The 23,223-nt window shown below is 43.2% G+C and overlaps 1 protein-coding gene and 1 pseudogene across 7 annotated transcripts in view; both read right to left on the minus strand.

The window, feature by feature from the left end:
* Nucleotides 1–3,353: 3,353 nt before the first annotated feature.
* Nucleotides 3,354–5,344, minus strand: LOC308256709 (large ribosomal subunit protein eL20-like; annotated as a pseudogene). Its single transcript has 2 exons — nt 5,340–5,344; nt 3,354–3,900 (listed from the first exon to the last, which is right to left on the minus strand). The product of its transcript is annotated as a large ribosomal subunit protein eL20-like (transcript).
* Nucleotides 5,345–7,114: 1,770 nt separating this feature from the next.
* LTBP1 (latent transforming growth factor beta binding protein 1) overlaps nt 7,115–23,223 on the minus strand; it is a gene marked incomplete at its 5' end in the record, with an annotated part of 356,935 nt that continues 340,826 nt past the window's right edge. For all 6 annotated transcript variants that reach the window (XM_080684179.1, XM_080684177.1, XM_080684178.1 and 3 more), the window contains 3 exons: nt 7,115–8,284; nt 10,250–10,399; nt 14,294–14,416. In XM_080684179.1, coding sequence (XP_080540305.1) covers nt 8,103–8,284; nt 10,250–10,399; nt 14,294–14,416 — 455 coding nt within the window. In that variant the 3' untranslated portion in view covers nt 7,115–8,102. The remainder of the gene's footprint in view (nt 8,285–10,249; nt 10,400–14,293; nt 14,417–23,223) is intronic.

Consider the following 23,223-nt stretch of genomic DNA (forward strand, 5'->3'; position numbering starts at 1 on the left):
ACACAGTGACTGAGTATTGACCTTAACTAATGGGTTAAAGTCAATTGCCTAGCTTTTGTGGTCATCCAGATTTCTTTATCCTAGCAATTATATGACTATAACACATATAATTGTCTTTCTTTTTTTTCATCATTTTTTGAACTTGAGTTTAACATGTCATATGCATGTCACATTAAGGTATTCTGGTAAAAGTTAACTCGAAAAGCATGGCATTTTAAAGTGGACAAGAAGGACTAGCTAATAAGCAGGAAAAAAAAAAGAGGGAAATTCAAGGATTTTTACTGCCATCCAGTGGTGGTGCTCTCAGACAAACACTGGGTACAAAGCCCATAGTTAATCTCTGTTTTCCACAGCAAAGTCCCAAATGCCATTCATTCAAGCTTAGGGATTAACCTGCAATGCTAACTTGCCATGAAAATTGTATTATGTTTTCCCAATTTTAAGACAATAACTTTAATGGGCCCTTTTGTGGTCCTGAAGAAGATCATAGGCTTCCATAACAACCAGTTTACTTTAAGAATGTACTCAAGCCCTAGCTCAGTGTTCGGCAAACTCATTAGTCAACAGAGCCAAATAGCAACAGTACAACGATTGAAATTTCTTTTGAGAGCCAAATTTTTTAAACTTAAACTTCTTCTAACACCACTTCAAAATAGACTTGCCCAGGCCGTGGTATTTTGTGGAAGAGCCACACTCAAGGGGCCAAAGAGCCGCATGTGGCTAGCGAGCCGCACTTTGCCGACCACGGCCCTAACTGGTTTGGCTCAGTGGATAGAGCGTCAGCCTGTGGACTGAAGGGTCCCAAGTTCGATTCCGGTCAAGGGCACTTGTCTGGGTTGTGGGCTTGATCCCCAGTGGACGACGTACAGGAGGCAGCCAATCAATGATTCTCTCTCATCATTGATGTTTCTCTCTCTCTCTCCCTCTCCCTTTCTCTCTGAAATCAACAAAAATATATTAAAAAAAAAAAAGAATGTACTCAATGGGGGAAGAATTTGGCTCAGTAAAGCCCTGGTCTTGATGACCCGAAAACTCCTGCCCTGGTCTCCCTAGCCCACCCCATATACACACCTATATGGGGAATGATCTTCACTGGTTCACCTTTTGGTACCTACTAGACATTTCCAAGTTATGTTTTATCTGCGCTCTTATAAATGTGAGCTCCTACATTGACTATTTAGAGCCCATGGGCATAAAAAAGGGAACTGGCCAAACTCCAATTCATTGAGTTTAATTAAGCAAGAGCCTTTGCCAGCCCACTGGAGGAGAGAGAGAGAGAGAGAGAGAGAGAGAGAGAGAGAGAGAGAGAGAGAGAGAGAAGAGAGAGAGAAAGAGAGAGACATTGTTATCACAAGATTTAGAAAAAACGAAAAAATTGGCCAAACATAGCATATAAGTTTTATATAAAGTACTTTTTGGACTTGAACACCATCCAGTTTACATGAAACTCATAAAAGTGTTAATATTTCCTACTTTAAAAACATGCATATAATGTTCTCTGTGCACTAATAATGTGGCCTGTTAACCAAGGTTTGACCTTTCTGTGCTGTAAATTCAAGCCCACCCACCAGCTTGTCCAAAGTCATAATCTCTGGCAGTGATGTCATCCCTTGACACTAAAAATAAACACTACCCAGATCTCTGTGTCCTTTCTCCTGCAGGTTTGTAGTCCACTGCAGAGGTGCTGATGGATGGGGTTCAGGAGACCACAGGGTTTTGCTCGTGCCCACTGGCTTGAGCTCCTGGCTTCCAGGGACTGGCCCCGACCAAAAACAACACTTCCCAAGAATGCTGTGCAAGCTCCACTTATATAATTCATAAGGGTGTGAAGGCCAAAATATGCAGTTGGCATCCAATAAAAGATATATATTGTATTTACTGGCAGATAAGACATGCCAGTTTTATAAGGAAAACTAGGAATCTGGGGGAGGAGGGAAATGTGAAGGGAAAATTGAAATAGTTTTCATCTTGCTTGTTTTAAAGAGATTTTTTTAAGTAGTTCTGTAGATGCGGTATACTATATACAGGAGTCCAGAAGAAAAATCATTGGTTATGGCTATGAGACAATATTCTACTAACTTTTAATGATATAAAATAATATAGTTAAAAGGGAATATATTAGCATTAGGTACTGAGTAAGTTACAGAACAAAAATTTACTGGTAAATGAAATCCCATACACATGGAACGCTATATAAATAGCTTTCAATACGATCTCCCATCAAATCCTGGAAACCAAAAGTAAATCATAACATGAAATAAATTTCAATACATTTTTATAAAAACGAATACAAATAACTAGCAGAACAAAATACATAAGGACGATTTTCTATACAGTAGCCAAAGGAATCAGTACAGACTTGGCACAAAACATCCAGCAAGAAACTAAATATGAACGAATACTTATTTCACACTCCTACATGGAGTAAGAGTAAATATTTCACTGAATATTAGTGTACAGGAAAAAAAAACTCTATACTAATAAATGCATTCTTACATAAAGAACTTGACCTTAAGATTATAGCGATGTCTCCATGTGCTCAGAGAGAGACAACATCCAGCACGCTTGGATGTTTGGTGTTGCTGTGCGCTGCCACTAGGGGATCTCATTACTGCTATTGCCTTCTTGTTTTCTACTCCTCCGTCCCTTACCCCCTCTCCACATCGTCAGGCCTTCCACCTTTAATAGGGGTACAGTGGGGCTGGGGTAGGGAAGATGCATGCTGCCAGAGCAAATAATACAGCTCTGTGCTTCCTCGATGCTTGGGCACTGCGTTCGTCTGTCTTATGCCTCTGAACTGAATGTTTCCTAGACCAGTGGTCGGCAAACTCATTAGTCAACAGAGCCAAATATCAACAGTACAACGATTGAAGTTTCTCTTGAGAGCCAAATTTTTTAAACTTAAACTTCTTCTAACGCCACTTCTTCAAAATAGACTCGCCCAGGCCATGGTATTTTGTGGAAGAGCCACACTCAAGGGGCCAAAGAGCCGCATGTGGTTCACGAACCGCAGTTTGCCGACCACTGTCCTAGACCAACCCCTCAGGAAATACAATATACTCATGGTTTTAATTCTTCACCAAGGTATGCCCTTGGAGTTAGAGGCTTTTTAAGAGAAGCCAAGTTACAATAACCAGCAATTGGCCAACTTAGTTGCCTGCTTGAAGGGGAACATAATAAAAGATTTTAATATCTTAATCAATGGAAATTTTGTATAGTCTTAGATGACCTTTGGGTATTCCTCCCAAACAGAGGCCAGTTTGGGCATGTTTCAGACAGAGGTTTATTCTTTTTTTTTTTTGATTTTCCAAAGGAATTTATTTGGCAGGCCAGGGGACAGGGAGGCCCTACAGCTAAAAGAAGGTGCCGGGCCTCTTGGTGGTGAAGTGTGGCTGGTGCTGGCGACAAGATGCGGTGGGGCAGCGGGAACTTGATCTCGGAGTCGCGAAACAGCTTGACCGCCAGTGGGTGGCACTTGCTGGCCATGATCTCCTCCACTTTCAGAATCTGGATTGAGTGGGCGTGGGCGGGGTGCCAGGCCCCATGTCTCCATAGCACCGGGTGGTCAGGTCCTGGTACTCCTGGTACATGTTACGGGTGCCACTGTGGGAGCCGTAGCGCAGCCAGATGCCAAAGTTCTTCAGCCCAAGGGGACACTGCTCCACATCTACACCTGCCCACAGTAGATGATTTCCCCTGAAGATTTCTTCATCTTCTTTAGCTGTGAGACACAAAGCACCAGAAGCGGGACTTGGCAACAACATGGTTAGGTGCCAAGGTGCGCATATGGCAGAGGGGCAGCTGAGGCCCTCGGAGGTGGGCAGGCAGCGCCCAAGGCCACTCCTAAAAGCTAGAGGTTTATTCTTGTAAACAACAAAACCAGAACACATTTCTCTTTGGCTGCAACGTAATTAGATAAATTCAACATTTATATTCAGGCTAAGCCTCCTTAGCAAATTAGGAATAGGAAGAAGCGTTCTTCACCAGGTAAAAGGCACACATAAAAACTTAAGTGTGCATCCTACCAAACAGGGCAACAATAAAAGTATTTTTCTTAACGATCAAGATGCCTGCTATCACCACGCTACAATTCATTATTGCACTGGAGGTCTTAGTAGTTCAGTAGACAAGAAAGGTAAAGCTATGAAGACTGAAAGGAAGGAACAAAACTGTCATTAACCGAAGATACAGTAAAACCCCAGGGTAATCTAAGGATAAATTGTTCAAATTTAGAAGACAGTTTAGCATGGCCCTGATCAATCTATAGAAGTCCCATTGGAAACAAACTATTCAATGTAAACGTTCACTGCAATGGACTCATGACAACAGAAATTGTGAACACTTTAGACATTTATCTGTTTGGCGAGGAGCAACGATTTAGTTGGATCATTGCTAAACCAAACAAGTTTTGGCACTAAGATATCCAAGCTCTAGAACTATCGTGATTTTACAATGGGGCAGGTCTCAGCCCTTCCATGCAAATGACCTTATGTTGAGATTACAACGTAAGTGCTATAGAGACACGTGTACAGTACCCACTTGTTCACTTGTTCTTGAGACATTCCCTATGGATTTAATATTTCCAGGAGACAAGGCAGAGTAAGTTCCTACTTCTTCTCTCCACCCTCTGCGCTTCTATGCTTTCCTCTTTGGACACCCTACTTTGGCTGTTGGGTGTATTTTGCCTTGGTAGCAAGGCTGATGTGATGGATATCCAACCCTACAAAATGACACTGTTTGTTCAATGGGAAAACCATCTGTGTGCAGGTCTATGGGACTGCTCTCAGCAACACCTATGAGGGATTGAGGGTAACAGGATCTGTGCAAGGAAAACTTTCTCTATCTCTGCCCCCTCCCCCCACCCTTTCCTCTTGCTAAAATCAATTTTAAAAAATCAGGCTGGGAAAGAGAAGACAATTTGAGAAAAGGGAAATCAAATAATTAGACAATGTTTGACACAGTAGAGACCTTAGAGTTCACTTTACTGATGACAAAACAGTGACTAGAGATATAGACTTTTTTGAGGTCTTACAGTAAAGCACGCCATGAAGAGCCAGAAGCTAGGACCCAGGTGGTGGTTCTGAGATGCCAAGTCCAGTGCTCTTCATGTAGGACCAGCTGCACATTCTGTGACAAAAAGGAAGGGACAGGTGAAGTAGCTGTGTTGCTTTCTTTTCTTTTTTCCTAGTAAAATTTAAGACCCATACAATTCTAATTACTTCATCTGTTTCCTGGGGCTTCTACCCTACCCCCAACTCCCACCCCACTCCCCAGCCAGGACTGACTAGTTCCTCCTTATTTCCACAACACTGAGTTCTAGCTTCCCCTGGACTACTTACCGCATTGCAGTATGATCAGTTGGGCTCACACCGGTCTTCTGAGCTAGGTGTGGGTCAAACGCCAGAAGTTCTTCATCTCCATGGTCCCAGCATCAAGCACAATGCCTGGTACAAGTAAGTTCACACTGGACAGCTCACATATAGCACCTCTCCATCATCGCAGGAAGTTCTATTGAACGAGCACTGGTCTAGAGCAGTAATGAAGAGAAGGCTGAGAAGGCTCTGAGGACAAGGGAAGCAGTGATTTCTTCTAGGAGGTGGGTTCTGCCCCACCAGTGACGGCCATCCTACTCTCTCAAAGACAGGGGGAAGCTGGTTAGAGGCATCTCACATTCCCGTGGTGACTACCAATGTTATCCTAAATTAGAGAGGTCTTTTTCCTGAGCAGTGTCTCCTGTTTTTTCAGACTGTGATTTACTTTTCCTTATTCCATTTTTGCTCATAGTTGTGATTGGCTATCACTTTGATATTGAGCTGTGACAGCCATCTTTATTTTCTTCTTCTTACCAAAGATTTGAGCAGTAAATCATAGGTGCTTTAGTCTATATTTAAATCATTCTCATTTGAATGTTGAAGAGAGTATTAGAATCATAGTATTTTTTAAAAAAATATTTTTTAATTGATTTCAGAGAGGAAGGGAGAGAGGTAGAGAGATAGAAACATCATTGATGAGAGAGAATCATTGATTGGCTGCTTCCTACATGTCCCTTACTGGGGAGGATTGAGCCCGTAACCCCAGCATATGCCCTTGGCCGGAATTGAACCTGGGACCCTTTAGTCCGCAGGCCGATGCTCTATCCACTGAGCCAAACTGGCTAGGGCATAGAATCATAGTCTTTTTATTGCTGCATGTTACTAGAATAATTCCTAAATTCATAGTTATGGTTTGTCCTCACAAGCAGGGACATATAGAATTGGCATGCTTGGTAACTGTTTTCTTGAACTGTTGACCCAAATAAAATGTTCATAAACCTCATTTCTTAAGCATAACAGATGTGTAATTTCTGCCAATATTGGGTCATTAAGATTTACCAGGAGAATTCAAGTACATTTTAGAGTACGGCAGTCCTTTGTGTGTGAGAATACTACAGCTAAATTATAGTATTCTTTTGAACCTATAAACGTTTTTTAGAGAAATATGAATGATGGGATTGTGCAAACCTTTGATATATTTAATTAGGGTTTGGTTTGTTGGCTTTGTACCTAGTGCTCCTCTCAGCGAACATGGCAGATATCAACCTGTAACTTCAAATTGCATAGGCTTACAGCAGCTCGCCAGTGTTTTTGGAGCGATGTTTGATGATTATGACAAAAGAATAGAATGTTATTGGTTACTGGTACTTAAAGTACAGAGACCTGTTCTGTGGAGGGATGGAGAAAGAGACCTGACTCTCACTCAAGCAGCTGGGAAACACATGGATTAGCATAATGGGTTATCCATAATGAGTATAAGGAATGACTGGAATGTGCTGTACTGTGTGTCTGTCTCTTCATGCCACAGAACCCCAAACCCATGGAGGACAACTGGGCTTTAAAAGTAACTCCTAAAAGCAACGAGAAGAATCCTATGTGTCTTCTTATGATCTTTCCTCTGTGTGTGTCCTACTCGGTTCCTGTAAGGACACCAGTCACACTGTGTTACGGCCCACCCCAATGACCGCATTTAACCATATTCACCTCGTTGAAGACCCTCTCTCCAAATACAGTCACATACAAATACTCTATGGTTAGGACATCGACACATGCATTTTGAGGGGACATACTCCAGCCCTTTAAGTATCTAACACATTTAATAGTTAGCCTGCCAACAACTCTACATTAATAGGAAACCCCTGTTAAAAATAAAGGTGGGGGGATACAACTTGTACACGTATACTCATTGACAATTACTCTCAGGTAGAATATTTTTTTCTAAAAAAATGGTGATTTATTTTAACATACAATGGTAAATATGCTGGGATCATCAAGTTTTCAAAAAATTTCGCTGGGCATACTTCACACATTACAATTCTATGTGAGTTCATTGGTTCTTCCATTTCAATGTACAAGAGGGATCCTCCTGACACCTACTAGCAGCTTGGCTAAGCACGGACATTAGAATCAGACAATACATTGTAAATAGAAAGTACTTTTCTCCAAATGTGTATAAAAGTGTGGAAACAAAATCACTGCCTGCTCCACAGGACAGACAAGCTGAATTTAAGAATGCTCCCAACTAGGAATCACATGACCCTGTGTCACAACACTTACAAAGCAGTTTCACAATATCCCACCAACAACTTGTGCACTTGAGATTAAAAAAAAAAAAAAATCTGAAGGAAAAGAAAAACAGTAGCCAAGGAACTGCACAACCAAAAAAATGAAAATTATATAAAATATTTCCACCGCTATTTAAATGCCAAATTTAATCAAGCAATAGTAAAAAAAAAAAAACAAAAACAAAAACAGAAACAAAAAACACAAGACAACATAATAATACAACCTTCTGTTTAAAATAACAGCACTGCTCCGCCTCTTTTTTCCACTGAATTTTACATATGAACAGACTATATATACTGGTTTTTCAGAGAAATGTCCATTTGGTCTGTCGCACCGGTCAGGCTCACACCGAATCCTTTCCTTGTCTTCTGAGGACACACGATACCACGCTGCTCCCGTGTTTCCAGCACTCTGGGCGAGGTGCAATGTCTCAAGTATAATACATTTCTCTCTTTTCCTTTACACAGTGCAGAGTATATGGGCTTAGGTTATGCAGGTTTTCTGTTACTCCAGGTCGCTGTCCTTTTCCAAATTCAAGGCGGTATTCAACGGGGTGCAGTAGTTGGGCTTGTCAGAAGGCACGTAGCCGGGCAGACACAAGCATTTGTAGGAGCCTTCCGTGTTGATGCACTTGGCATTCTTGCAGAGAGACATCCGGTTGTTCAACTCGTCGCATTCGTTCACGTCTGCAATAAGCCAAACCACACAGGTGAAGCAGCTCTGATGTGCTCTTTGAGGACACGGAACCCACAGCCTACCCGAGGCATCGAGGCGACTGGCCTGCACACAGCCTGGCTGTTCTCCTTCCCTTCCCCCACCCTGAGACGTTCCCATTCATGACTGTTGATCCATCCCAGGAACGGTAAGTCAGACTTTCTAGATCTTACAAAGGTAGATTATCGGGGGAATTCTAGAATTCCTTTCCCTGTTATTTAACACAACACGAAGCATTTGTTAGCCTGACATTTTACAGTCAAACCTCAAGAAAGCTGGAAATACTATCCCACTTGTGAATTCTTTTCCACAGGTAGAGAACAGATGGATGTGTCCAGAGGAACACAGTTAAGAGCAAACCAGGGAGCCGACAGCCTCTGAGCAGCCCCTCCTAAGGCTGAAGTTACCTTCTCGGTTTCTTTCCACAGGAAAGAAAGGCTCTTATGCACTTGCAACACCTGTACTTAACCCAGGTTCCCCACTTTCCAGACCCACCACAGATGGAGACTGGCCAACAGGGAAAGGGACACTACAGGAGGGGGAAGAACTGCAAAAAATAGAAGAAAACTTTATGTCCAGGGCCTTTTAGGAGAGAGGCCAGAGGGCCCTGGAACACAGTCTGGGAGTTCATTCGAGGTCACATGGGGCAGGACAAGTATGAGGTTACTGCTCTTTTAAAAATAAGAGGGGAGGCAACGAGAGCATTTTAGGAGGAACTTTTCCCAAATGATTACCATGGAAGTTGTGTGTTTTTCAGTCGTCTACATTCCCTTATGCTTGGGTTAAGTATTCAGGAAAAACATTGCTGGCTGCACATCAAAAGCTACATTTAAGACTCAAATCAAGAAATGGCTCTAGGTGAGGAATTCTACAGGAATTCTTACATGAGATATCAACTCTATTTTTAAACATATACTAGAGGCCCAGTGCATGAAATTTGTGCACTGGGAGTGGAAGGGGTGGGTGGGTGGAGGTGTGTGTCTCTCAGCCCAGCCTGCATTCTCTCCAATCTGGGACATCCCTCTCACAATCCAGGACTGCTGGCTCCCAACTGCTCGCTGCTTGCCTTCCTGATTGCCCCTAACCACTTCTGCCTGCCAGCCTAATCACCCCCTAACCACTCCCCTGCCAGCCTGATCGATGCCTAACTACTCCCCTACCGGCCCGATTTCCCCTAACTGCCCTCCCCTGCTGGCCTGGTCACCCCTAACTGCCCTCCCCTGCCAGCCTGGTTGCCCCTACCTGTCCTCCCCTACAAGCCCAGTCGCCCCTAACTGTCCTCCCTTGCAGGCCTGATTCCTCCCAACTGCCCTCCCCTGCTGGCCTGATTGTCCACAACTGACCTTCCCTGATGGCCATCTTGTGGTGGCCATCTTGTGTCCACATGGGGGCGGCCATCTTTGACTACATGGGGGTGGCCATCTTGTGTGTTGGAGTGACGGTCAATTTGCATATCACTCTTTTATTAGATAGGATATTTTCATTGATTTCAGAGAGGAACAGAGAGGGAGGGAGACGGAAACATCCGTGAGAGAGAAACATCAACTGGCTGCCTCCTGCATGTCCCACACTGGGGATCTAGCTCGCAACTCCAGGCATGTGTCCTGACTGGGAATCAAACTCTGACCTCCTCGTTCATAGGTCGACGATGCTCAACTACTGAGCATACCAGCCGGGATCACCTCTATTTTTTAAAAATTGTGGTAGAATATACAGAACAGAAATATGGCCATTTTAACCATTTTTAAGTGGCTAGTCCAGTGGCATTAAGTATATTTGTGTTGTTGTGCAACCATCACCACCTTTCATCTTTAAAACTTTTCTCATTTTCCTAAACTGAAACTCTGCAAATCTGTCTTAAATGTACTTGAGGGTATGCGATCTGACCACAGGAGATCTCAGGAAAAGAATTATTTCCCACAAGACACCATTCTTACCGACACAGGTCATCTTGGCCATGTCCAAGTGATACCCATCAAAGCAGTCGCAGGTGTACCCTTCCTGCACCCTCACACAGCGGCCGTTTTCACAGCCATTGAGGATGCCGCACTCCTCAGCCTGAAGCTCCTCAAAGCTGTTTAAAAAACCTGGAAACGACAGGGCAGACGCCGCGTTAGAAATGTTCACCCTCTTAAACTGTTTCTAAAAACTATATGGTTATGCGTACGGTTATCAGCTAGACATAGTTCAGACACTTTAAAGTTAGCATTACAATGTAAGTGAATACTGCATATAACTGCAACACAATAGGAAGCACCAACCATTAAAAATTTTAGATATTGTGTACAGATCAGCCCCACATCTTGGATTCTGATGCACCAGCAAGTATGATTTTTGGTTTTGCCCTTATTTAAAGTTTTTACCTAACATTCCAATTTCCCTGAGTTCTCACCAGCAAATGTCAGGACATCTTTCAGCGTGGAACCAATAGTGAATTTATCAGAGTTCAGGAGACATTTGCTCAGAAAACCCAGGAGAGCTGGAGGGGTGCTTCTTCTGCTTAGAGTTCCCCGCAGAGGGAGGGCCAGGCCCCTGGCCCTGTCGGGTCTGTTTGTTTGCTCTGGCTTTGGAATGAGCCCTACAAAAGGGCTCTTGGGGATCAAAGGACAAAGGCAGTAAAAGGGACTCAAAACATCCTGATAAATGAGAAAAGAACATCGTGCCTGTGTCTAGTAAACCCAAAGTCCTTTTGTGCTGAAACAAAGACGCTCTTGTGGAGTTCAGATAGCTTTAAAGGGACTCAGGGCTGCAGTGTAATAATACAGAAACAATCTACCCAGGCAGCAAGGGTGCTTAGCTTTCTTTCTAGAGAAGAAAGCTGTAAATATAAAAGACTCAAGCACACTGTGGGTGTGGCCCCTCCCCACCTTCTGGACCTCACCAAGTATTAGCTTTAAGAAACATCAAAATGAGGAGAAGGGTGTTGGGGCGCTGCGTTTTGTGACAAAGGGGAAGGGATTAAGCAGCACAAATGGGTAGTTACAGAGATGTAGATGACAGCATAGGGAATACAGGCAATAATACCGTGATAATTAGGTATGGGGCCTGAGGGGTACTTGAAGCAGCAGGGGGGACCGCTCTGTAAAGCACATGATTTTTGAACCACTTTGCTGTACATCTGAAACTAATACGGAATAATATTGTAAACTGTAGTTGAAAAAAAAATATATAAGAAAAAAAATCAAAATGTGGCCAAAACTCTTAGGCCTTTGAAGTATGTAATTCTCCAGTGGAACTGCAGGGGGCAGCAAAAGATCATTGCTTATACAGGGCTCTAGGTCTAACTTGGTGACTTAAAAAATTTAGTAATATATCCAGGACAGGTCCTTTTTACAAAATTTTAAAGGAAAAACATATCACAGGTCATCAGGAATACGTCAGCAGATTCCCCCTAGCCAGTTTGAGAAATACTGACTTAAGAAAATAAAGTCAAATTCCAGGTATCACAGCAAAATCATTTTGACTTTAAAACTAGTTAAACCATTTTTTATTCTAGGAATTAAAACATGAAATTAAATTTGAAACTCCTACACAGGCATCAAGTAGACTCCCCATAATACTTGCACAGGCCTCTAAGACGGGGTCAGCACAGCGCCGTCCCTGCTGCCTATTCTATAAATGAGCGTTTTACTGGAACACAGCCACTCCCTCTCCTGATGCACATCTGGCTGCTTTCATGAGAACACAGCAGAGCTGAGTAGCTGCAATGGAGAGGTGGTGGCTGCAAAGCCTAAACATTTCACTATCTGGTCCTTGTAAGAAAAAGTTGACTTCTGCTCTAGGAGAGTCCAGCTTTAGAGCTATTGCTCTAACTAAAGGCACCACCCGCCATCAGTAATATTTAAAAATAACTAGAAAGCAGGAGATGGCGAATTGTAAAGGTGATAAGAATCCTTAGCCTCCCCTCTATGTTACCATCTACCCAATACCATCATTTCTCCAGCAGGGCCAGTGAGCCCTTGCTCCTGGTCTGAGATGGAGGAGCTATTTCTTGTAATTTGTTTGAAATTTAAAGGCCATTTTGTAGTCAAAGCTGGAGGTCCTGGAACTACATCTCAACTACAATGTTGCTAAATAGGAAATGGATGTGATACCAACTTGTTCCCCTTTTAAGGTTTGTCCTAAATGAAAAAAGAGTTTTAAGGCAATGTGAGCATTAAAAAAGAAGGTACATTAGCCAGAACATTTCAACATGGAACTTCCTGAAATCTGAACTATGTTGCGATCGAGGCTACACACATAAGCTATGGGGCTGTGTCAGAGTAGATCTGGTATTTTGGATTTATGGGGCAGGTAAGCTGGCTTTATTTCAACCTTAATATTTCTTCTCCCTTTCTTTTCCTTTCTGTCTCTTTTTAAGGTAAATGTTTATGGACCTATAATGTAAACACAGAGAAATGTAGAAATCATAAGTGCACAGTTTTATAGCTGCTAGTGCATCTACGCACATTTCATGAGGTCGTGTATGGCTGTGTGTTGTTGATTACAAGAAATGTCAGGTGTTAGAAGTCAGGACAGTGGTTGCCCTTGCAGGGAGTGGGCTAGGAAAGGGCACCAGGGCCTCTGGATACTGGAATGTTCTAGACCTGGATGAGAGTTACACAGATGTGTCAGTGCTGTGTTCATGTAAATTCTTTATTGATTGATTGATTTTAAAGAGAAGGAGGGAGGGAGGGGAACAGAGAAAAAGGGAGACAGACATCAATTTGTTGTTCCACTTATTTATGCATTCATTGGTTGGTTCTTGTATGTGCCCTGGCCAGGGATGGAACCTGCACCCTTAGCGTATGGGGACGATGCTTTAATAAACTCAGTACCCGGCCAGGGCTGTTCGTATAAATTTTAAAGCACCCTAATTCTACTGGATGAACAATATACTACATCCTTCAAAAAACAAAAAGAAGGGAGGAAAGAAAGGAGAAAGGGAGAGAGAGAGAGGGGAAAGAAAGGAGAGAAGGAAAAGGGAAGGGAAGGGAGAAAAAAACTCTTCAACTCAGAATTGAAGTAGATCCAAGTGCAATCACAAAGCATGCATTGCCCCTCAGGGACTAGGTCATGGCTAGTTTGATGCGCAGGTGTCAGGACCCAAAGAAAGGAAAAGCTTCATTGTATTTTGTGAGTCAGCAGCCTCTCCAAGTCCCAACCGTTGCCCTCCTCCCCCCGTCCTGAAAATCTGGTGCAGAGTGCTTCCCTGCAAGGAGGGCCCCTTGGTGGGAAGGGGCCCAGGCAGCTGGGATCAGCATTTCCCTATTCCCATTCTTGAAGTGACGCAACCTATTATCTACTAATATTTCATTTTGGACCGTCCGGTTTCTCAGACTTCGGATACTTATCTACCCATGAAAGCTCTGGTTTTCCCATGGAAACATTCAGTTCGTGTGGCTTCCTCATCCAGGCTGCTGGGCTGCACATGGTAAAGCAGTTACTTTCTAATGAGAGTAGGGTATTCACACCCCACCTCCCACAAGAAAACCCCACTCACAAATGCAGGAAAAGCCGGCACACGTCATATCTTACTTAACACATCCCCTCACGAGTGGATTCTAAAAATTAATTTCTGACCAGGAGAGCAATGTTTTTGACCTCCCATGCTAAGACACTTGTAAGAGCAGTTCACCTTTGTCATTTCCTTGTGTGACAAAAGCTACAATTCTAACAGGGTGTTCAAGGAAACCCTCCCGCTAGACCACCACTTAATGGGTACAAATGATTGTTATGGAAATGTAATAAGGTAATTTGCTTCACAGACAGTGAACATGGCAGCATCCCCACCAGCGAGACCAAGATCTGATCCAACAGCTCTCACATTTGGATGCAGCAGAGTTAGTCCAGGAGCCATGACACCCCAAGTTTCTGATTCGGAGGTCTAGCTCAGCCTGAGGATCTGCATTTCTAATGAGTTCCCAGGATTACATTTTGAAAACCCTTGGCTAATCTTGAACCACAAGTTAGTGTCAAAGTAACCGGAAATGTCTGCTTACGGTCCTGAATGAAGTAGGGATCGGCTTCCGGAGCATACTGTTCACTGAAGTCCACCAAGGCGTCCCGGCCGTATGGCTGCCGGCGTCCTGTGACGGGGATGTTACACAGCTGGGCATAGTCATCTAAGAAAGAAACAACAAGGGATGCCTTCAATGTTTGCTCGCACCTGGATGCATCTACTGCCAGCTTAGAGCCCTGGGAATCTGCTAGGGCACTGGCCACGGAAGGCCCATGTCCCATCCACACCACTGGGCCAGGAAGTGTCTCGATGTTCTTCATGAGATCCCTGTCCATCCACATACACTGAGTGTCCATCCACATACACTGAGTACCCATCCACATACACTGAGTGTCATCCATATACAATGAGTATCCATCCACATAAAATGAGTGCCATCCACATACAATGACTGTCCATCCACATACAATGAGTGTCCATCTACATATGAGTGTCCATCCACATACATTGAGTGTCTGTCCACTTACAATGAGTGCCATCCACATACAATGAGTATCCATCCACATACAATGAGTGTCATCCACATACAATGAGTCTCCATCCACATACAATGAGTATGCATCCACATACAATGACTGTCCATCCACATACAATGAGTGTCCATCCACATACAATGAGTGTTCATCTACATACGAGTGTCCGTCCACATACAATGAGTGCTGCAGAAGGTAATTAAGATTTTAACTTGAACTCTAAATAAAAAATAATAGCTGAGCAGTTGGTAGAATGTACCCCAAGAGACTAAGGAACTGAGAAAAAGGGCCATCTGAGAGTGATGCAGGCCTGTCGGGAGAATGGCTTGATCTGAGCCCATCAGGTAAACACTTGATAGATATAAAGTGGTTGTTCTTACAGACAGGTTTCACTCACGAGAGAGAGAGAATTTATCTCTGGTGACCCAGAAATTAGACCAGCAAGGAAGGATGCTATGATGTACCATTTAAACTTAGTAGCTATTATTATAACTCGATACTCAAGACATGATCCTTATGGATAGTATTATATTAATGATATCATCATCATCACCATAGTGTAGTAAAGGTAGCAGTAGTAATAATAGCTAACAGACAGATAATGCTTGCTCTGTGCCAGGTACTCTTCTTAATACATATTAATTCACTAAACTCTAATTCATTAATTCACTCACACCACCCTATGAAGAAGTACCATCATCATCCCCATTTCACAGATGAGGAATCAGAAGCACAGAATGGTTAAGTGACAGCTAATATGTGGCGGCGCCAGACTGGAACTCAGTAATGAAGCTCCGGCTGCACACTTATTCTGCCTCTCCCACAACGACCTCAGCTCATCTCTAACTCTTGCCTTTACTCCTGCACCCCAGATAGACTCCTCTATGGTTACTATTCCTGTGGCCATAGTTCCAAGCTGGGTCAGCCCTATGGCTGCCTGACTTCTAAACTCTCCTTTAGGGTTCCTCACAGGATCCACCCAGCGTACAAGATCTGGGATCCCCATTGGCTGAGGTGACTGGGTTTTCAGTGCAATTCATGCTCCTGTCTGCATTTAGGAGCAGAGTTGTGCAGAAGGTGTAGCAATGAAGGCTTCAGAGGGGATGTCTTTGTGTTCTGAACGCATGTTTTACAGAAACAGGCTACCCGAGGATTCACCTAGCAGACAGTAAAAATTCTGGGGCTCCCCAGACTCCAACAGCACTGCCAGAGCTGTGAGGTGCAGGCCAGCAGGCTCCAGGGCTGGATGGGCACTCTTAGGGCAGTTGCAACAAGGCAACAGCCACTTGGAGAGCTGTCCTCTATTTTTTTTTGCCTCTGTAACAAAACTGAACAAATACACTAAGGCAATAGCGTGAACACTCAAGACTGTCTTTCATCCCTCAACTTAAAGGAGTCAAATGTGTGTGTGTGTGTGTGTGTGTGTGTGTGTGTGTGTGTGTGTGGTGTGCAAGCATAAGTACACACACACACACACACACATGCACACTACAACTGTCTTCTATAATTGCACCAAGGAAGCGTAAGGCCAGAAAAGACCCCACACCACTGGGTAGGGGAGGATTATGGTTGCCCCTTCCTAAAATTCTCCTCCTGCAGAGCATTCCAGGAACAACATACAGACCCCAGACCGCCCAATATTTTTGCATGAAAGCATTTCATGAGAAATATTCATTTCATTAAGGAAAGAGCTGATCCTGGAAGAAGATTCTTGACTCAACAAAACCCAACTTCAAACAAGAACACACATGGCCGTCAGTTCTGCTTCGAGTTTGAGAAAGAAGAATGAAGGATCTCCCCGCGAGAGCAAGATTGCTGAGATGTTTACAAGTTTCAAGAGCTGAGGTCATTGTCTCTCAAGACTTTCTCTATACATTTGTTGGACATCTGAAAGGGAGACTTGTTCCATATTTTATATCCAAGCAACAGTTGTGATCAAGAATAGATATTACAAGTAAATTAATCCATGTTCTTATTTTGTAAAACGAAATCCAGACACAGCTGAGCAAGCTCCTCTGACATGTGGCTCTCAGGGGAGCCCCGCTGAGACTCGAGGTCCTGGGGCTGTGGACCGACAGAGCCAGGGCCGTCCCAGAGCTGTCTGACCTTTTTGTCATGGCCTTGGCCAAGACCATGCCTCCTCCACTAAGACATGAGCTGGTGGCCACCCTCCAGGCTGTCACCGTTGAGCAAAAGGAAGGGACCTAATGTGAGAGGAGTGATGAGAAGGAACAGATTTCTGTTCTGGTGAAGTGCTGATGGGCAGCTTCCTGGAAATGCTGGTCCTTGATTTGAAACTAAATAAAATTTGCTTTATAGGAAAAGATATTTTGGATTGATTTTAAAAAGAGCTTACCCAAAAGCATCAAGAAAGGGAACTGTAAGCTGGGTTTGGGAAGTATCTCCTAGGAAGACTTCTAGCCCAACGGGGGCTGGTGAAGGGGGGCAGAGGAGAGATGGGGATGGGACCTCTGGGACTTGAGGCATCTTCTTTGCCCTCCCCTCTTCCCAGACATGCATTTATCTTTCAAGATTCTAGAACTTACTGTCCTTTGCTGCTTTACTTTGTCTAACATACTAACATTCCAAACTTCAAGACAGTTTTGGTCAGTTATCAAAACATGATTTCTGTATTAAATGTCCTCTCTGTTGTATCTGAAGACGTGCTTGTTTGAGGGGACTGAGCTCTCAGTGCATTTCCAGGACATGCATGTTGAGTAATTTTTTTTCTGGGAGCATGGATGAGTCCATACTAACCCACCCATGTCACCTCTCCACGCATGCACTTCTGTTCTCATCTTGGCCAGGGTCAAGGGTGAAGTGAGGATGGGGTAATGGAAAGAATGTAGGCTTTAGAGGCAGAAGCTTGAGCTCAAGTCCTGATTATACCATTTATCATTCAGCTCAGAAATTTTGGGCAAGCCTCAGTTTCCCCTTCTGTCACATGTAGATAATAATTCCTGCTTGTCTACCTATGTGTTATTGACATATAAACATGAGGTAACATTATGGAAAGGTTTATAAATTTTGGAGCACCAAGAAATTGGACGGTGCAATTTTTTTCTCATAGGTAAAATCACTAAGTCCCTACTAAACAACAGGAAGTGAGGATTTTCAAAGACAGCATCCGAATGATTGATGCAAACTGCAGCGTTAGTAAAACTTAATGGTAGTTGTCATTGGGCAAAGGATTGTGCAGTAAACTAAGGGCAATGAAAGCACAGTTTCTGGATGTCTTTAGATATTGTTGTAAGGCTATTTGGAGTTTCCTAATAGATGGAGGAAAATTTTAATTCAGTAAATAGAGAATAAAGCCTTCATCTCAGACATAAGGCTTACTTGTCGACAGCCTAGCAAATATTACCACTTGGTCGAACAGTGATAAAGTATGAACAATGGCATGCTTTCACACTAGATATACGGCACTCAAAGTACAGGGGAAAAACTGGTGTTCAACAATTCTTTGTGAATGCCTGAATCGATCAGAAATGTGTGGAGGTGAGAATAGGTTTCTCAACCATCTTCCAGGGGAACAACTATATAGGACTTTCTAATGAGTCTCGGGCATGGCACCAGCTTTAGGATCTGGGCACATGCATATTTCTAGCACGTCTGAGCCTCTGAGCAAACCCCCAGCCACAACCAGAACCCATCCTAGCTTGGAGATGTTTGGTCTGGTTATCGGTAGGGCTGGTCAGGGCTGCAGGCCAGCTTGGGGACACAGTGAATTGTGGTTGGTTGAAGGGACGGAGCCCGGGATAGCGGATACCTGAACTATTTGCACAACTTCCCATGACAGCTCATGAGAACCTCATGGCTGTCCCTTCATCCAGCTTAATGTGTGCACACAAACACATATATTCCATCCCTGGAGTCTTTTTTTTCCTCCAAAAATTTTTCCCTTTACTTAACGCCATCACCAATGAAGCACCTAGTCACCTAGGGCTTGGTATAAACAAATAGCTTTGCTTAGGAGGCGGGGCCTGCACTCTGTGGGAGGCAAACACTACTTATGATACACCATGCAGTGTGTCCATCCGGGATCCAGCCAAATGAGAGTGTAAAACGAATAGGAAATGGAAATATTCACACCTCCAAGCCCCGACCCCACTGCCGTCCCCACCCCACCCCCCAAGCACAAATGCTAAGCTCTTGATCAAAGCTATGAAAGACACACATGGGATGGTGTGGGACACGTTACTAAGTGGTCTAAACAAGACCCAGGCCATTGATCACACTCATTTCCCCGGCCTGGCAGATTCATAGAACAGATGGTGCTTTGATTTTAATTTTAAATTGAAAACAAAAAAGTTTAAAAATTACCCCCTGGAGCCAGTGGGTCTGGGGCCCCTGCCGTCGGCGGCAATGGGAAGCACATTACTGGATCCTGGCAGGGACCCGCCACTGCTGATGACAGACACATCTGCAGGGCTGGGCTCACAGTCACATGTCACCATGCCACTCTGGCATGTGGGGAAACTGGGAGGTGAAGCCTGCGCTCTGCCTGAGGCTGATTGAATTCAGCTGCTTGTAGAAATAATGCAGAGGCTGCATTTCGCTCCCCACACAGCAGGGCTGAACCTTGAACGCTGGAATTGCATCATTTTCCAACATAGGAGAAACAAGGACCGATTCTTATGCTTTAGAGAAATGGGTCTTATTTGGATCAAATTCCTAGACCAAGCATTTTTCTTACAGGTCCCCATATGTATTATTAATTGATGATGGTGTTTGGAAAATAGACACACACACACAACCAGGAAATGGAGGAAGGAGACAGGGAGAACAAAATGAGTATTTACCCCAATGCATGCTGAGCCAGCAGTATAACAGGCATATATATATATATTTTTTGGACTGAAATAAGCAAAACCTACAAAATTAGAAAAATGTTGACCATTTACAGAACATTCCATCCAGGACATCTGTTTGGGTGTCTGTCCACTTAGGCTCCTTCTCAGAGGATACATTCTTACCCACAGTCACCGGTGAACATGCAAGAATCCAGTTGCCCTGATATTAAACTTACTGAGTTGTGAGAGAAAATTGGGCACATTAAAAAGAGAAAGGACCCAGAGTAAAAGTCTTGGGTTCTAGTCTTGTTTCTCTACGTCCTAGTTCCTTGGATTGGACACAGTTTTTGGTCTGTTGAACTGGATTATAGTCTTTTGCCTTAGTGACATTCAGTGATGGACCAACTCCCTCACTTGTGGAAACCAAGACTGAGAATATTATGGGCAGTGTGGGGTTTGGGAGAGAGAAGGGCTGTAAGGACAGGTCACTGTGACATGGGCAATAGCTCATCGGTAATAACTAAGTCAGCCAGGAAGAGCTGGGAAGGTTCCATCCACCATGGGGGTAACCGTACAGCAAGCATGTCAAACGCACGGTGCGGCCCGCCAGCCACGAGTCTGACATGCTTGGTCTACAGGAAGGAGGCCAACCAGGTGAAGAGGAGGAGGGACAGTCACTCAGAGAGTCACAGGTATATTCAGTAGCCCTCCCTTATCTGGGCCTGACTTTGCGTGGTTTCAGTTGCCCGCGGTCAACCATGGTCTGAAAATGTTAAAAGGAAAATTCTAGAAAGAAACAGTTCATAGGTTTTAAATTGCACATGGTTCTGAGTAGTGTGATGAAATCTCGTGCCATCCCACCCTGTCCCGCCTGGGACGTGAATCATCTCTTAGTCTGGTGTATCCACATTACGCGTGCCACCTGCCCCTAGTTCCTTAGTAGTAGCAGCAGTCTTGGTTGTCAGATTGACTGCTGGGGTCTTGCAGTGTTTGTATTCAAGTCACCCTTATTTTACCTAATAATGGCCCCGACGCACAAGAGCGGTGATCCTGGCAATTTTGATGTGTTTGGAAGGAGCCATAAAGTGCTCCCTTTAAGTGAAAAGGTGAGTACACCACAACAAGATATTTTAAGAGAGAGACCACAGTTACTTTTATTACACTGTGTATTGTTAATAATTGTTCTATTTTATTAGTTATTGTTAATTTCTTACTGTGCCTAACTGACAAATTAAACTTCACTATAGGTTTGTATGCAGAGGAAAAAACATAGAATATATAGGGTTCGGTACTATCTGTGGTTTCAGTCATCCACTGGGGGTCTAGGAATGTATCTCCCATGAATAAGGGGGGACTACTGAACAACAAATAAAAAAGCATTAGGGGAACAAAAGCACCATGCAGACGCTGGCTAAAGAGCAGTCGAAAAAAGGAAGGTTAGCTAACCTGTACCATGAAGCTTCTTTGTGTGAGGCGCTGTGCACTTTTGCACACACCTTGTCATTTAAATCTCAGAACAGCCCCGTGAAATAACTGTAATTAGCTCCTTTGTTTCCAATAAGAAAATTAGGTTTCTACTGTAAAGTCCTAGTTTAGGTGAGGGATTTTTAAAAAATATATTTTTACTGATTTCAGAGAGGAAGGGAGAGGAAGTAAGAGATAGAAACATCAATGATGAGAGAGAATCAATGACCAACTGCCTCTTGCACGCCCCCCACTGGGGATGGAGCCCGAAACCTGAGCAGGTGCCCTGACCGGGAATCGAACCTCTGACCTCCTGGTTCATAGGTTGATGCTCAACCATTGAGCCACGCTGACGGGGCTAGGTGAGGAATTTGAACCTAAATTGGTCTATGTGCAAAACCATGTTCTTTCTACTCCCCAGCTGCCCTTCTGAAACCCTAAGAAAATTATTAAATACACTCCCCAGACCTTAAGCATCAGGTAAGTAGTTTGTTCAGCAATAAGCATCTGTGATTACAATTCCGGGGAGAGGAATAACCATGAATGCTGATGAGCTCAGCCCCACCAGGGGCAGCTCTATCATTAGGATTTATGTTTATTGAATTTGCTCGATTTATTAGGTGAAAGAGATCAAATTGCTTAATGTTCAATTAAATTGTACTTGTTGAGAACAGGGAAGTAATGAAGTCTACAGTCTTGGCAAGGTTTACCTTCTGCGGGGCTCCTGTAAATGTGGAGGTTCTGAGGAAACTCATGGGTCTCACACCAACCAAGTCCCCCCACCCAACCTTCTTCACCTAACACTGCCCCCTCCAAGTTCAGTCACTCCCAGAGTTTCCCACCAGGTTGCTATGTATTTAGCCAGACTCTAACCGAAGAGACAGATCGTTGGGTCTGAATGCCACAACGTGAAGGCTCACTTTGCTTTCTAAAATCTGGATTCAAAATTTGCACACTTGTACTAGTATTAAGTTATGCCACACATGAAAACCTTATAATAATGATTGATAACTTATAAATTTTCTCATTAAAATTACATAAAAGGGTTTCTCCATTTCTAAGTATCTCGGGCTTTGGAAATACTCAGTAAGTCTTACATTCAGGCAATCTCAGAGGAAACCAGGAATGAGGTAACCTCTAATAATTGATAAGAGACAAGACTGAACAATATTAAGCAAAGTGGTAAATGATAAAAAAATAAATAAGCATGTATTATATATAAGAAATACATTTTGTCTTCTCTCTTAATATATATATATATATACATACATATATTTGAATTAACCAGGTAAGCATTTTTTAAAAGATAGGAGCTAAATATGTGCTTAAGAATATAGGGGAACTTGTACAATATAGGGGGTGTATTATATGCCACTGAACTGTTCACTTAAAAATGCTTCATTTTATGTTATAAATTTCACCTCAATAAAAACAGTCAAGAGAAACAAAACATACATGGAAAAACCTTTAATATATATATATATATATATTTAAAGTCTGGAGTTCATCTAACTTTTCTGTTTTTAATTGGTAAGATAAGGAAGCTAGACTAGTTGATCTCTAAGGTCCTTTCTAGTTTACATATGATTCTAAACAGAAAAATTTTACTATTAGGCTGCAAAATCTTGTGAAGACAATTTGTCATGGAAACTTAAGGCTGTAATATGAGGTAATCACCACTAGATGATGCTATTGCCTTCAGGGGGTGCTTACCCGAATGCTTCAGGTTGACTGACAATCATGGACTTCAATACACTGTACACATGGACAGTCTACCTTGTAAGGGCAGTCTAAGTATCATTCATTTTTCTGCTGAGGAAACTGAGAAATTTAATGATATTCCAAAGGTCCAGTTAGGATAAATTCTCAAAATATAACACTTCCTTTTACTAAAAACAGTAAATTATTTTCAAACCTCAGAGGGAAGGTAGGGGAGGGTGGGGGTAAGTGAGAGAGATCAACCAAAGGACTTGTATGCATGCATATAAGCCTAACCAATGGACTCAGACACCAGGGGGTGAGGGCATGAGCGGAGGAGTGGGGGAATGGGTGGATAGGGACACATATGCAATACCTTAATCCAGTGGTCGGCAAACTCATTAGTCAACAGAGCCAAATATCAACAGTACAACGATTGAAATTTCTTTTGAGAGCCAAATTTTTTAAACTTAAACTTCTTC

The sequence above is a fragment of the Plecotus auritus genome (genome assembly GCF_963455305.1).
Source record: "Plecotus auritus genome assembly, chromosome: 8".
NCBI classification, from domain to species: domain Eukaryota; kingdom Metazoa; phylum Chordata; class Mammalia; order Chiroptera; family Vespertilionidae; genus Plecotus; species Plecotus auritus.